This window comes from Mastigoproctus giganteus, chromosome 1 (genome assembly GCF_048544385.1).
Source record: "Mastigoproctus giganteus isolate SK-2022 chromosome 1, ASM4854438v1, whole genome shotgun sequence".
In the NCBI taxonomy this organism is placed as follows: Eukaryota; Metazoa; Arthropoda; class Arachnida; order Uropygi; family Thelyphonidae; genus Mastigoproctus; species Mastigoproctus giganteus.
The window spans coordinates 234,778,767-234,795,036 of record NC_143575.1 but is presented as its reverse complement, the minus strand read 5'-3'; the positions used below and the strand labels follow the sequence as shown (position 1 = coordinate 234,795,036).

At 36.5% G+C, this 16,270-nt stretch overlaps 1 protein-coding gene across 1 annotated transcript in view; it reads left to right on the top strand.

Annotated features, from left to right (window-relative positions):
* The window catches only part of LOC150091652 (armadillo repeat-containing protein 7-like), a 45,208-nt gene that overhangs the window by 19,340 nt on the left and 9,598 nt on the right, over positions 1-16,270 (top strand). The window contains exon 4 of the mRNA XM_090369150.1: positions 9,424-9,561. Coding sequence (XP_090225276.1) covers positions 9,424-9,561 — 138 coding nt within the window. The remainder of the gene's footprint in view (positions 1-9,423; positions 9,562-16,270) is intronic.

Genomic DNA, 16,270 nt, shown 5'->3' with positions numbered 1-16,270 from the left:
AAAATCATTTGTTTTTCTTTTTTTTTTTTTTTTTTCTTTTCTTTTTTTTTCTTTTTCTGCCGACCAGGCTAGCTGGGTGGGTAAAGTGCCTGCCTGGCAACCCAAAAGTCGCGGGTTCGAATCCTGCCTCGGGCTTGGATCAAAATACTGCAAAAACCTTGGGAGGTGCATTATGGCCACAGAAGCCGATGCGCCAACAACTACCAAAAAAAAAAAAAAAAAAAAAAAAATTTGTTTTTCTGGAGATTGTCTTTCAGTTAGCTCTTCGTACACTGAAAATCCCTTGAGAAAATAGAGAAGCGAAACACCTCCTGCGTTCCTTAACCAAAAATTTCGAATTTTTGGTTAAGGGGGCATACGCCCTCCTGAATACGCTCTGTTGTTGACAATGTTTTGTGGACTGATGAAGCCACGTTTAAACTAAATGAAACTGTTAATCTCCATAATTGTGTTTATTATTCTCTTAACAAGCCCTCATTCATTCTTTAACAAAGATTTAAATGTTCCTGGAATTTGAACAGGAAGTGTTCTTTGACCGTTTTATTCTTTGAGGAAATTGTGACAGGAGAAAGCTACCTGAGACTGCCGAAAGATAAAATCATTTCATTAATGCAGTCCAAAATCAATTTTCAGCAATGCTTTTTTTATGCAGGATGGGACAGCAGCTCACTATGCAAAAATTGTCCATAAATTATTAGGGCAGAAAGTTTCCATGGATTGGACAGCAGAATTGCATCGAATGGCCACCATGCTCTTGGGATTTAACACCAATGATTACTTTTTGTGGGAATTCTTAAAATATTTAGTGATAAGCACAAGTCTCTGCCGGAGCTTCAGCAATGAATAGTGGAGAATTTGGGAATATTTCTGAGGAATTGCTTTTAGGCAAAGAGTGGCACACTCTGTGCCCAAAAGACTACAATTCTGTAATGACCAAAATGGCAGCCATATTGATGAGATATAAAAATTGATGAGTACAGGGTTTACTACTTATTGTGGTTATAGGTAATGTTATCACATTTATGAAGTCCTGATCAGACATTTTGATATACAGGTAGTTCCTGACTTTACGAATTAATTCGTTCCTAGCACATGGTTGTAAAGTGAAAACTCATGAAGTGGGAATTTATTTCCCATAGACAATGTTAAAAACAGAGGTTATGTTCTCAACAGTGAAATTAGTTAGCTAATTAGTTTGTTTAAACAATGATTGATTTATCCAAAGAAATGAAAATGTAGCCTGTAAAATCAAGAAAATTATAATAATAAAGAAATTATTTATGACTTACAAATGTTAAAGAATGTTTATTCTTCATCATCATCACCTAAATGCACACTCGTTGATTTGTTGCACAAGGTGTCGTCTTCTTCAGAAACACTTCAAGAGGTGTTTATTCCCAGGATAATCTACTCTTTTCTTTATAAATTTCATAATAGCATGAATAAGCATTTTTTAACAGCACGCACAAACTGCAACTAACAAGAGATACGTGTGGAGTAACAAGTTTACGAAGCTTTAAAAAAAAAGGAATGAGGAGAAGATTCTGAAAATTTATTTATGTGTTTTATGCAATAACATTGAGTTTACTACCCGTTTATAATTGCTTGCACTAACAGAAAAGCCCAATAAAGCAGAAAGTGCAAATTGTTTTTATTGTTTTATTGTCATGACCTCCAGAAATGTGGCTTTAGACAAATATCACAAATACATTCAAAATTGATTCTTATAATAGAATGAATTTGATAATGATGAAACATTTTAATGATTTGAATTGGTAACTAATACAATTTACATTATAAAATGACCTTTTAGAGAAATAAATAGCTTAGTTATATAGCGAAAATTTCAACTTCCAACATCTTGGAACAGATTACCAAAAAACAATATGTTATTGGGTTCACATTATGATATTTTCACGATACGATGGTGGTAGGTGCCTCCGTAGCCAGGTGAGCAGGAGCAGCAGTACATAGCACATGCTTCTTGATTAGACCGGGGTTCGAGCCTGTGACCACCAAATATGGAGGATGCGGAAAGGTCAGGGAATGACCACCGCATATCCCCGGAGCAACATGGCCTTAGTTGCTAATGCTCCTAAAAACCAAATAACAACAATAACAACGATGGTGTCTCTGGAATGGATTAATATTGTAAAGTGGGGGTATACTGTACTGTATAGCTACATGTGTGGTTTGAAATGCGGTATTTATGAATGTTTAAACCTGGGAAGTAGTAAAGCAAAAACTCTTAAAGTGAGAACTGCCCGTATAGAAAAAAAACAACATTTATTGTAATCAGCACTTTGGTTTATGTTACCGTTTTTTTTGCCATATTGCTATTGCATTTTACAAATGTGCAGTGGAAGTGATTACATAATATCTCAATTTGTTCTTGAAATATGACATGTTGCATGTCTAGTTATTGTTGTTTTGTACAATTCATATGGTTATCAGTGTTATTAACTCCATGAAAGAAAGTACTGTAATTATCTGTACTCCTACCAGTCTTTACTTATATTCTTATTATATATATATATATACAGGCATACCTCGAATAACGAATAGGATGCGTTCCACGAAATTACTTCGTTAAGCGAAACTTCGTTTTCAGAGGTAAAAATACTATGGCCAGAATAGGGATACGTTCCTACGTAAAGAAAATGAAAAGCTTTTTTTTCGAACAAAGAAAAGTTTTATTAAATAAACAGTCAACTTACATACAAAGTGAAATCACATTTTAAAATATGAGTCTAAAGTTGATTGCTTATGCTTTTTTTCTCTTTCATTTAACAATTGCCTATACGGAGTTATTGCATTTAACACTGATCGCTTAACAATAAAACTTCTTCCTAAATCAGGATCATTTTCACTAAAAAAATTTAAAACGTTTTCAATGTCATTTAAGCACCTTTTTAAATCTTTGGTTGTTAACACTTTTTCGGCAGGAACTTCTTTAACTTCGTCTTCATTATCTTTGTCTTCGTTGCTAACAAGGTTTTCTAAATCTTCCACTGAAAAACCATCATCTTCTGCATTCAATAAATTTCTAACATCCTCTTCATCGACATTTTCGAAACCTATTGGTTGAGCCATCTGGATAACTTCATTTCTAATTTCTTGGATGTTATTTTCTTCTTCTAGTACAACTTCTGGCCATATTTTGCGCCAAACTCCATTTAAGCATTTCTTAGTGACTTCTTTCCAAGAACTATCAATGTTTTCAATTGCGTTTTTAATGGTGTAGTTTTTCCAAAAAGTTTTAACTGTCATTTCCTCTTTATCCTCTAGTTCAGTTAAATTACTTAATGTTCGACGCAGATAATAAGCTTTAAATGATGCTATTACTCCCTGATCCAATGGTTGAATCAGGAAAGTTGTGTTTGCTGGAAGAAACACAACTTTGACAGGAATGCATGTGTCCAACGTGTTAAGATCAGTAGGATGTCCCGGAGCATTGTCTAACAACAAAAGAGCTTTTTCTTCAAAGTTTTTTTTTTTGACAATACCGTTTTACTTCAGGACAAAAGTGGTTAACAAACCAATCAGTAAATAACTCCTTGGTAACCCACGCTTTTCTATTTGCTTTCCATATTACAGGTAAATTCATTTTTATGTTACCTTTTAACGCCCTCGGATTTTCTGAATGGTAAACTAATAACAATTTTAATTTATAATCGCCAGAGGCATTTGATCCAAAGAGTAACGTTAAACGGTCTTTGGCTGCTTTCAACCCAGCAGCTGATTTTTCTTCAATAGAAATCAAGCTTTTTGTTGGTAGCCGTTTCCAGAACAAACCACGTTCGTCAACACTGAACACCAAATTTGGTGGAAAATTTTCACGTTCAATTATTTCCTTTAGTTTTTCTGGAAACTTATTTGCAGCTTCTCCTGTTAATTTTACACTATGAATCCTGGCCCGTTTTTTAAATTTCTCGAACCAACCACGAGAAGCCCCGAAGGTTTCCGTAATTTCTTCAGTTTGTTTAGATTTCAGGTGATTAAACTGGAATTTTTTTTTATGTTAAATGGGGCTTGAAATTGCGGACTTCGTTATATCGAAGCTTCGTTATCAGAGGTAACGTTAACCGAGGTATGCCTGTATATATATATACAAAAATTCTAGGATATAATGTAGAAAGTAAAACAAAAGTAAAAATTAATTATTAAAAACTTTTAACAAAATTTTATATTAAAATTATTAAAACCGTCAGATAGATCCAAGTACAACTGATTAGACAATCTCATTGCCCTATTAAAAATTTATATAAAACACAAAGATCTAAAAGTTTTCTACAGTCTTCAAGATTCATCAGACCAAATATATGGCATCTATTTTGATAATTAGTAGTAGTAGTGGTGGCATGTGATGCAAGAAAGCAAGTGTATGAGCTTATGCAGCATCAGCCAAAAAAAAAAAAAAAAAAATCACACCATTCCCTCCAAATGCCTGTCCAGTTCCTCCTTAAATTTATTCAACCTATCAACAACTTCCACAACGACAGATGGAAGTTTGTTCCAGCAATTAACCACCCGCTGGCTAAAGGCAAATTTCCGCACATCTATTCTACATCTGTCCTTTCTTAATTTGAATTTATGCCCCCTTAGGTTCGTAATCTGAACAAGTGGAAGGATCCCATCAGAATTCAGCGTGCTAAACCCATTCAAGGCCTTATACACCTCAATCAGATCACCGTGCAGGTGCCTAGTCTCCAGCCATTGCAATTTGCAGAACTTAAGCCTCTCTTGATAAGAGGATCCCTTCATTCCCCTCACCAATCTTGTTGCCCTTCTCTGTACATGCTCAAGTAAATCTACATCCTTCCTAAAATGAGGCCTCCAGACCTGTACGCAGTACTCAAGGCGTGGCCTGACCATTGCCTTATACAGAGGGATAATCACCTCCTTTTCCCTGCTAGCAAAATTCCTATGTATCATTGACAAAACCCCATGACCTGCCCTGGCAGCCTGTCTGCATTGCTCAGAAAACTTCATATCTGCCTGCACAATTACTCCCAGGTCTTTTTCATTTTCTACCACCTTGAGTGTAGTACCACACAGTTGGTACGTTTCTCTGGGGTTACTTCTACCTATATGCAGTACTTTGCATTTGTCAAGGTTAAACTTCAGTTGCCACTTCTTAACCCATCTGCCCAAATTATCCAGATCCTGTTGCAGTAGCACACTGCCATTACTGTCATTAACAACCCTGCCAACCTTTGTATCATCTGCAAACTTCGACATTAAGCCTGATATACCTTCATCAATATCATTGATAAATATACAAAACAACAGTGGACCTAACACCGAACTCTGTGGGACCCCACTAATAACATTAGTCCAAGAAGAGCAGCACCCATTGATTACCACCCTCTGTCTTCTCCCACTTAACCATCCTTTTATCCATTGTAGCAACTTACCCTTAATACCATTCTGCTCCAATTTGTACAATAGTCTTCCATGCGCAACAGTGTCAAAAGCTTTCCTGAAATCCAAATATATGATATCAAAATTATTTTTGATATCATATATTTGGAGTATCTTTTATTTTTTTTATCATATATTTGAAGTATATGATATCAAAATTATTTTTGATATCATATACTTGTATAAAATCCAATTTTTGTTTGTAACAGACATCTGGTAAAGCTGTGTTGTATTTCTTCTGTGAGAGATTTATATACAAATTCATAGGGATTTCAAAGGGGTGAATTATATAATTGGTTTAAATAAAATGGGATTTTTATAATTTTAACAGCATCTTTTAATTAAGCCATGTTGTCTCCTAGCCTCTTTTGAATTCATTTTAATATGGCTTCTATAATTGCCTGTATAATAGGTCATTCATAATCACAAAGGCTGTGTTGGACATATCTGACATACAATTGGACAATATATTGGACATACAAGACTTGCTAATCAAAACAGGAACACAATTAAACCAGGCTATAGAAAAATTACTTATCCATCATATGAAAATGAATGCCACTCTCCATACAGCTGTTCAATTTACTCTTGCCACTTTATCAGTGAAGAGCTTAGCATGAAAAGAAAGACAGTGAAGACAATCACAAATAACACCTTTTTATTCAGACTGCACATAACAAATTTAACTTAAGCAACCATAGCAGGTTGTTTACCAAGTTCTGTGAAGGTTATTACAGTTCTGCCTATATTCTGCCTTAATGCATATATAGTTACAGTAGACTGTCGCAATAACGGCACATTTGAACTAACGGCACGTTGAGATCGGATGTTCATATACAGTGCAGATGTTTTGCAGTGCCGAATAAAGAGAATTGCAAGTCACGTGATTACTGTATTTGTTTATGTTCAGCATTTTGAAAGTGAATTCTGTACCAATATCATAGATTATACCAGTTTACATTTATTTTAAATTAAAAACCCCTCATGATGACTCCTAAGTTAATAAACCTCATACAGAGAAGAAAAGAAAAACAACATTAAAGCTTAGTGACAAACTTAGTTGTTGGTGTTGTTATTTCTGTTTTTAGGAGCATTAGCAACTAAGGCCATATTGCTCCAGGAATATGCGGTGGTCATTCCCTGACCTTTCCGCATCCTCCGTATTTGGTGGTCACTGGCTCGAACCCCAGTCTAATCAACAAGTATGTGCTACACACTGCTGCTCCTGCCCACCTGGCTACGGAGGTGCCACAAACTTAGTGATGTAATCAAAACTATTACATTGGCTTCCGTAGCCGAGCGGTCAGGGGCATAAATGCAGTAGCACATACTCTTTGAGTAGACTTGGGGGTTCAAGCTGACTGCTAATACAGTCAATCTGTCAACCTGCACTGGACCAGCATGGTAGGTCATGGTTCATTTCCCTCAACAGGAATTGTTGAGGAAGCTTCAATCCTTCAGTAGATTGATAATGGCTGCAGTTTACCTTTATTACATTAGGGTCACCTGGAAAGTTAATTCGTATACCATATGTATTATGTCTTTAAATTGCATGTGTTCTCTGGTCAATTTGTCTGTTTTGCTGTATGAAAACCCCAGTTTCTGGTGGGGGGGGTAACATTGCTATCTATGCCCGAGACCAACTAACTCAACTACGGAGTGAAAAAAAAAACCCAGAAAAGTTCCTTGCATCATTGACAGGATTCAAATTGAGGCCTTTTCCACCTGGTGTGGGGAGGACGGTGACAATACCACTGTGCTACCTGCACAGACTAAACTCGATGTAACAAAGAAAATAGAAAGGGGCTTAAGTAAAGTGTATTAATGGCAGAATATAACATTGGATCGCCAACATGTTTTTTTTTTTGATGTGCAGCTAATAAACTTGCATTCTTAATCTTTTTATTTCTTATTTAGCCTCATTATTTTTGCATTAAATATATTAAAAATAAAACTTTCTAGACAACGGAAAAATTTAAATAATGGCACCTTGAGTCCCCAAAGATGCCATTATTTTGAAAGTCTACTGTATTGAGATTGACATGATGTGATTTAGAGACCTGTTTTTTTTTTTTTTTTTTTTTTTTTTTTTTAAGAAGGTATCATGTGACATTATAGTCTGACAATAATAAACTTCAATTCACTTTTATTTATCTATTCGTATGTTTCTAAAATTACCATTATTGTGTTTACAGTTCATTTTGTAATTTGAAAATAATTAGAAATTTGATTAAATTTTATTGTAATTGTTGCAAATAGCATGTGCTATACTATATTGGCCTCTGTAGCCAAGTGGTCAGGAATGGGAGTGCCATAGTACACACTCTTTGAGTAGACCTGGGTCCCTGACTGCTAAATACAGTCGATCTGCTAATCTGTACTGGATCAGCGTGGCAGATCCAGTACAGGTTATGGTCCATACCCTCAAAATGACTTGTTGAGGAGGCCTCCATTCTGCAGTGGATTGACAATAGCTGCAGATTTAGATACTACAGGGTGATTCAAAGGTCTCCATACATAGGGAAAATGGTCACTTTTTTAACAAACTGTCACTTTATTCATTTTTATTCGACTTTTGGGGAGTCTTCAAATGCTGCCAGCATCATTCAGTTGTGCCTTCATTGGTGGATGTTTTTGTGGATGACCACTTCTCGGTTGGTCAGTACCACTTCGTCTTTCTGAACTTTCCACTAAGTTTGGCAACAGTGTCATGTGTGATGTGCTTGCCATGTCTCATGTTAAATTCCATTGCAACTTTGTGAGAGCTTCCTGACCCGGCCACGAGAATGACTTTTATACGCTCTTCTTTAGACAAAGGCATTTTAGACAGGTACCTAAAAACAGAAAAAAAGAAACATTATTCCCTATGTATTGGAGACTTGACTCACCCTGTATATTAATTTATATCTGTGTTTTTTTTTTAAATTTTATATTTGAAATTAATAAACTAAATAAAAGAAATGAAATTAATTTGTTAATCTATTTTATTTATTAAGGCTAATTTATTAATCATATTTTCCATGATATCTGTAATTCGTTAAGTAGGCTTGACTAACCTGTCCAGGTTCCAAGTCTATTCCAGAAATATTTTTGCAGTAGATAATTAAATCTACTTGATAAACATATGGAAAGAACTCCTCAGTATCATTTGCAAGAAAACAATGATTCTTCTAGAGAAATGTTTGGAATCTCGATCCCAGGATTTTGGCAGATTTCATAACATCCAAATCTCCTACCAAATCGTGTAATTCATTTCGTATGAACTGTGTGGTTCACATCCATTTTCATTCTGGGAATAATCACTGTTCCTATCTACATTACGCTTAGAATCTGATGATAAAATTGTATTGAGAATTTCTTGTGTAGAAAGTGAGGTGGATCAGATCCATAAGCAGTGGTTTTGTATTCAAGTTTACCAAACTTGAATACAAAATGTCTTTTTTTTTTAGTGTTACAGCTTTGAACTGTAGATAAGCAACAATAGCAGTCCTTGGATTTGGTATTTTCATAGCCAAACCAAAAGGCCGAGATTGTTTCTTACTTTGACCCCATTTTCTCAACTGTTCTTTCCACAAATTGAGCATTTGTGGTACATGGTTTTTAGATTGCTCTGTATGAATTGAAACATACTTCATACGGAATATTAGACCACTTATGCTTATACCATCTTGTGCATTCTCAATATTCCTTGGAGGTTCTCTCTGTGATCATACTATAAAAATCAGTAACCAACTGATTTTTCTGGTTACCAGCATTGTAATCATAAAAATAAAAAAGTAATATCGTCATTTTTGCATATTTTATTCAAAACCAAAACATGTTTTCGTGTTTTGTACAAAATCTGTATGTGATGGAGAAAAATAGAATGTAATTTTTCAATGCAGTATACAGAAAGTGCAGTATACCATTTTATGCCTGTATAATTGTTGAAAGTAATTTCTTATTTTTGTTATGTTTCCCATTATGATTTCAAAACATGATAGTTTTTTCTCCTTTCAGATAAATCTAATAAAGAATTAATATTGAAAAGGGGAGGTGTTTCCAAGGTGATCCAATGTCTCTCTAGTTCACGCCAAGAAACAGTTTTATCAAGCATAACAACACTTATGTTTCTTGTGGTGCCAGAATCAAAAGCAGGTTAGATAATTTTTTATAAAAGTGTATTTATTTAAGTATTTATTTGAAACCAGAAATGACATAATTTCTGGTTTCAAATCGACAAACCGAAAACGACGATTTTGCGACATGGACATGATTTGTTTCAAAATCTTGACAGAGTAGTCAAATCCAAGGTAACAAAAGAGGTGTCAATGACGGAAATGATGTCATTTGATGTCATTTCCGGTTTGTCGATTTGATTGACAAACTGGAAAAGTTGACCCCGTAAAATGTTGGTTAGTATGATTGCAACAATACAAGTACAGGTGAGCCCCGCTTAACGCTGGTAATTCATTCTGGAAAAACAGAGTGCTAAGTGAGCGCTGCATTCCCATAAGGTAACATGTGTATTTGTAAGTTGCGGTCGATGCCATAGGATATTTCCTAATCAATAATAAACGGTAGTGAAAAGATGCACAAATATCGGTCAAAATATTTAATATTCAAATATTTGTACATATAAAATATTCTGCATTACATAAGTATATAATTATGTGGTAACTACTTGCGTATCAAAATTAAACTTAAAATTCCAATTAAAATCATAAATTTAATTGATCTAAATTGATTTAATTTAATTGATAAATTTAATCATGAAAAATGTGTCGATTTTGGGTTGAACTTTGGTCCTCTTGCAAATAAACTAAAAGGGGTATTAATTTTAAATTTCCCGCAGTGTTACCATCCAACAATAAAGTCAACCGATCCTTCGCTGCTTTGAAACCTGGTATGTTTTTTCTTCTTTCAATATGAAACTTCTTTTAGACATTCATTTCCACAAAAGTCCTGCTTCATCTATGTTATAAACTTGTTGAGAAGTATAACACACAATTACCCCTCTTCAATAATTTTAACAAGTTCTTTTTTGAAAGTTTTGGTTCCTTGATCTTGCGGCTTCTCCCTAGATTTTAAGTCTATTCAACCAACCCTTACCAGTTTTAAATGGTTCCACATTTTTTTTTTTTTTTTTTTAGGTGAGTTTTCTTCAGATCATCATATTGGCTAATCACTTTCTCTCTTTTTTTTTTTTTTTTTTTTGTAATATTTAACTTACTGAATTCTGTATTGGATATTATCTTCAATAAAATTAGTTAACGTCTTTCCATTTCAATCCTAATTGTCGGCCTAGCCCTAGTTGCTTGCAGTGGAACAATTATAAAAAAAATAAAGAATTAATTCTTTATTTTTTTTTTATAATTGTTCTTACAGTTAAACTTGCAAGTCCTAAATTATGGCACATATCCGCATGTCGTTGACCGGAATCGATTTGCTTTAAAACGTCTAATTTTATTTTCAAATTCAGTCTTTTTCTTACATTTATATATAGTCTTCGTACTGCACCCAGACGTTGTTGCTTTTTCATTCTTATCGGCCATTATTAACTCTTCTAAAATGTAACTGCATTGGTTGCATTAATTACGATACAATGTTCAAGTAAACTGTCCGTTATGCACAATATCTAATACTGTACTGAGTGATGACTAGACTTCGGATAAATGCATATAACGCAAATATTACAAGCAATATACTTGATCATTTTTTAAATTGTTGATTTCGGAACTACATAACAAGTGACTGTACTGCAATTAAATTAGCATGCGAGAAAATTTCACCGAGCGTGGGAAAATTTCTCATGTCGGCATGGGAAACGTTTTAATGCTGCTTTGCTATTCATTTTCAAGCTATCGACTCCATCAAATGAAACGATTTCATTAAATATGCAATCTGTAAAAGAGCGTTATAGTCAGATAGGAGTTATAATATAAGAACAGCGTTATAGCGAATCAGCGTAAAGTGAACCACGTTATAACGGGGGCCTGCTGTATTTGTATTGTTTCAACCTGCATTTTTGTTACATTCCATTGTTGCTATAGATGTTTTCATATCAATAATTTTTTTGAGCAGTGAAAGGGACTGAATGCCACACTGCTATAGCCTTTGCATTCAACGATGCCAAAGTCAAATGCAGAGCATTGTCGAGAGTATTGAGCAAGCCAACCTAACAAAATAAAGATGGAGGTAGCAATGAGTGTGCGAGAACGACAAAGACTATCGAGATTGCATAACAGACAAACAGAAAATCAAGTGTTGGATTTAGCAATGCCGCTCCATCTAACAATAATGTACTCAAAGTGAGTATTAATTATGTACAACGGAACATTTCTCCAATTGCGGAGCAGATGAGTTTAAATGATCAAGCTCCTTTTCTTTACACCAGCGTCCATTTACATAAGAATGTGCATCGAGAGTTTGAAAGGATATTTATGCAAAATTATTTCTGTTCTGTACCTACATTTGCGATTGTTTATGGTTCGAAAATGATACAAAGAAACCAGCTGCTAAAGATATACAATTGATATGCATTGCATTTCCCAGTGTTGACGTTGATGGGATCCCTGTGTGCAATAGTTTCAGAGAATCACATCAGAACAATGCCATTCCAGTGCTATCTAAGTCGAACAGCTTTGTTTACAGAAATTTTCAGGGAATGTTTACTGTTCAGTCAATTTTCAAGGAATGTTTACTGCTTCAAATTTCCAGATTGAATACTTGTCAGTATTCCATCTGGAAATAATGTCAACTGCTATGAAGACAATAACAATAGGTGTTTTATTCGGAGAAGTCCTTGTGGTAAAATCAAACAGGAAGTCACCCTTTATGTTACCGAAGATAATTCATTATGGTATGGGAATATAAACTGTTTTCTGCTTCTAATAGATGTAAATATTTGCCAATATTCCCAAAGGAAATAATCTCAAGACAGTGCAGTTTAGAAGACAGAGTGGAGCAGTAATGGTTTGCGATCTGGACAGTATTACACACAAGACTAAAAGATTAACAGTAGCTGCAGGCAGAGGCGAAAGTGATTCTTGCACTGCTTCTATTATAATGAGCAGCAGCCTAGAGAGCAAGTTTCTGGGGATTTCAAGAGCTGCTGGGAGTTGTCAGGGAACAAGTAAATACATGGGCTGTGTTAGGGTAACTAGAGTAAGAACAGGTGCATGTATACTTGCATGTACACCAATGCTAGAAGTATAGTAAATAAATTTGATGAGTTTGAAGTGCTGATCAAGACATCAAAGGCAGATATTGTTGGGATATCAGTGTCACAGTGTCACACAGATATAAGCAGTGCAGATTGGAATTTGGGGAGTGCAATGTGTACAGAAAGGATAGACAGGGTAGGAAGGGAGGAGGGGTTATGCTGTTAGTTAAGAAACACATAAAGTCTAAGGAAGTGCATCCAGTTGACATGGGTGAACAGTGCAATGTTGAGTCTGTTTGGTGTGACATAAACACTGGGAAAGGGAAAATGAGAGTAGGAGTGTGTTATAAGCCTAATGACTCTGATGAGTACAATGAACAGTTGTGCAGAGAAATAGGGCCAGTAAATCAGAATGTCTCATAATGGGGGATTTTAATTTTCCAGATATTGACTGGAACTTGTGGATTGGTCACTCGTACGCTAGCAAGACTTTTGTGGATTTATTGGAGGATTGTTTTCTACAGCAACATGTTTGAGGGGCAACCAGAGGGAGTAATACTTTTGATCTGATTATCAGCAGTGATTATTTAGCATTCAGAATTTGCAGATATAGGAACCACTAGGTGACAGTGATCAAACTGTATTGATGTCGGATTTACTTAAAGATGTAACTACCATCAGAGGTAAAGGAAAGGGTTTTGCTTTCATAAAGGTTACTGTGGTGGTCTCAGAAAGTTTTTAAATTCTATATAGTGGGACCAACTGATGATGTTGACGGTGAATTCTAAATGGGAAGCCTTCAGGGACTTGAGGTTGTCACAGACATTCTCTCAGATATGCCAGAAAAGCTGTTCTTGCTACCTGGGAGTCTAAAACGCTGATGGAACTGATATTCGGGTGACACTCAAGTCAAAGTGGACCCAATTTCGGCGAAGTCCGGACGGTCTATGACAGCCAAATCCTCTGCTTGCACCTTCACGATGGTGGGACTGTTAGTAATCCTGGGTATAACCTTCATGCATAAGTACATGGTGGGTGACCACCCACGTGTGAACCAACGTAAGCAGGGGTCGAGGTGTGGCGCCCACACCACATGGAGGAACGCCGCCCCTCTATGTTACCAGGCAGTACTAGGTGGTAGATGACTCTCATCAACCGGTGAAATACCACCACTTTGCTTATTGGAGGCTTGAAGTGGTGGAACCCATGTTTAGTCTCTAGAGCTAAGTTCCGGCCAACCCTTCCCTATCTCTTCCATCATGCAGTATGATTGATGATTTTTGAGGTTATGATGAATGTCGTGGCGAGATCCAATATTCCTTACATTTCGAGGGTACAGCTCTAAAACGGTGTTCGCAGGCCGGCCGCTAGTTAGTACACCGGACTGAACCTATTGGTAACTCTCTAGGAAGCTTCCGGATCAGCTAGTGTATAATCTTGCTACCTCTACTCTGCCAGATAGTGACTGGAGGGAGTCCGAGTAGTGTGTATGCGGGGAGCATTGTCGAGGCCACGTTATGTCAAGGATCTGGGTATATTCTTACCACATGTACGCCATATCCAAAAATTTCATTACTTCATACAGCATGTCCCACCCACTTTTTCTTACTATTGAATACACCATGAATTGTCAAAATAATAGAGCAAGCTTATCTGCGAAAAGATCTAAACCTCCCAAGGACTTCCTAATTCATTTCACAAATATACGTGGTCTCAATTCTAATCTCAACGATGTCCATTTCCACTTGCAGTCTTCCAAACCCCATGTACTTTTTCTGACTGAATCTCAGTTATCAGTTGATTCAACTACTGCTCATCTCAGATGTCCAAATTATTTGCTGTATGATTCCTTTCGCCTCAAAGGTGGTACTTGTGCATATGTCCGTTCTGATATTCCCTGTCAAAGACTTGGCAATTTGGAATCTCCTCTCTTTGATCTTCTCTGGCTTAAAATCTCTCTACCTCATTGTGTAAAATTCATCTGTTGTCTGTACCGTTCTCCCAACTCCTCTAATCACTTGGAGCTCTTTGACTTCCTCTCTTTGCAACTTGACTTTCTCCAGTCCAACTTTCCTAACAGTGAGGTAATTTTCCTTGGTGATTTTAACGTTCACAACTCCAGCTGGCTTCCGTTTGCTAGTCACACCGACCCAGCAGGTCGAGATGCTGAGGCTTTTGCAATTACTAATGACCTAGCACAGATTGTTCATTTACCTACAAGAATACCGGACAATCCTAATCATACAGCCAATACGCTTGATCTTTTTCTCACAAACAACCCTTCTAAGTACAAGGTTGAAGTGAGAGGTCCTTTAGGCACTTCAGATCACAACTTGGTGATTGCCTCTTCTCCAATGGAACCTTTATCTCATGGCTATTCCCAACCTCGTATTGTTTGGCATTACAAGAATGCAAAATGGGATGACCTGCGAGACTTCTTTTCTTCTTTTCCTTGGTCTGAATACTGTTTCAAAACTTCTGATGTCAACATTTGCTCAGATCGTGTCAGTGAAATTATTCTTGCAGGAATGGAATCCTTTATCCCATACTCCACTTTAAAATCTCGTCCTTTATCTAAACCTTGGTTTTCCAATAAATGTGCTAAGGCTGTCCAAGAGAAGAACATTGCATATCGTAATTGGCTTGTTTCTAATTCTTCAGTTTCATTTTCTGCCTACACCAAAGCTCCCAACAATTGTAAAGCAGTTATTAATCAGTCCAAACTAGAGTTTGAACAGGCTAAGAGTAGAAAACTTGCTTCTTGCCCTAATGGTAGCCGAGCATTCTGGTCTCTTGCCAAAGCTATTGGCCGCAACTTTTGCCCATCTCTGCTCCCACCTCTGTCCAAACCAGATGGTTCTGTTGTCACTTCAGCCAAGGATAAAGCTGACCTGCTAGCATCCCATTTTTCTTTGAGCTCATGTATTAATGATCTTGGTAAAACACCTCCCACCATTCCTAACACGCTCCATTCAATGCCTCCTGTGGTCTTCCGTCAAAAGGATATCAGAAGGATTTTGATGAATCTTGATGCTAAGAAAGCTCCAGGTCCTGATGGTATTTGTCCACTTGTTCTCAAAACCTGTGCTCCTGAACTTACTCCTATTCTTTGCCGCCTTTTTTCACTTTCTTATTCCAAAGGTGTTTTTCCTTCTGCTTGGAAATTTGCTCATATCCAGCCAGTTCCTAAAAAGGGTGACAAATCCCTCCCATCCAATTATCGTCCCATTGCAATTACTTCTACTCTTTCTAAAGTAATGGAGAAATCAATTAACCGCCAACTCTTAAACTACCTAGAAACCTTCCATCTGATCAACGATCGCCAGTATGGATTCCGTCAGTGTCGATCCACTGGTGATATTCTGGCTTATGTTACCCATTTATGGACTAATTCAATGGAAAGGTTCGGTGAAACACAAAGGCTTTTGATCGTGTTTGGCGTAAAGGTCTTCTAAACAAGCTTCCATCTTATGGTTTGCCAACTGTTTTTAGTAATTGGTTATCCAGTTTTCTCTCTGATCGCTCACTGAGGGTGATGGTAGATGGCTCTCTGTCTTCTAACTTCTACACTAATGCCGGTGTCCCCCAAGGTTCAGTTCTTTCCCTCACTCTTTTCCTCTTGTATATCAATGACCTTCTTCCATTGACTGGAAATCCTATCCATAGTTTTGCCGATGATAGCACATTGCATTCAACTTTCCA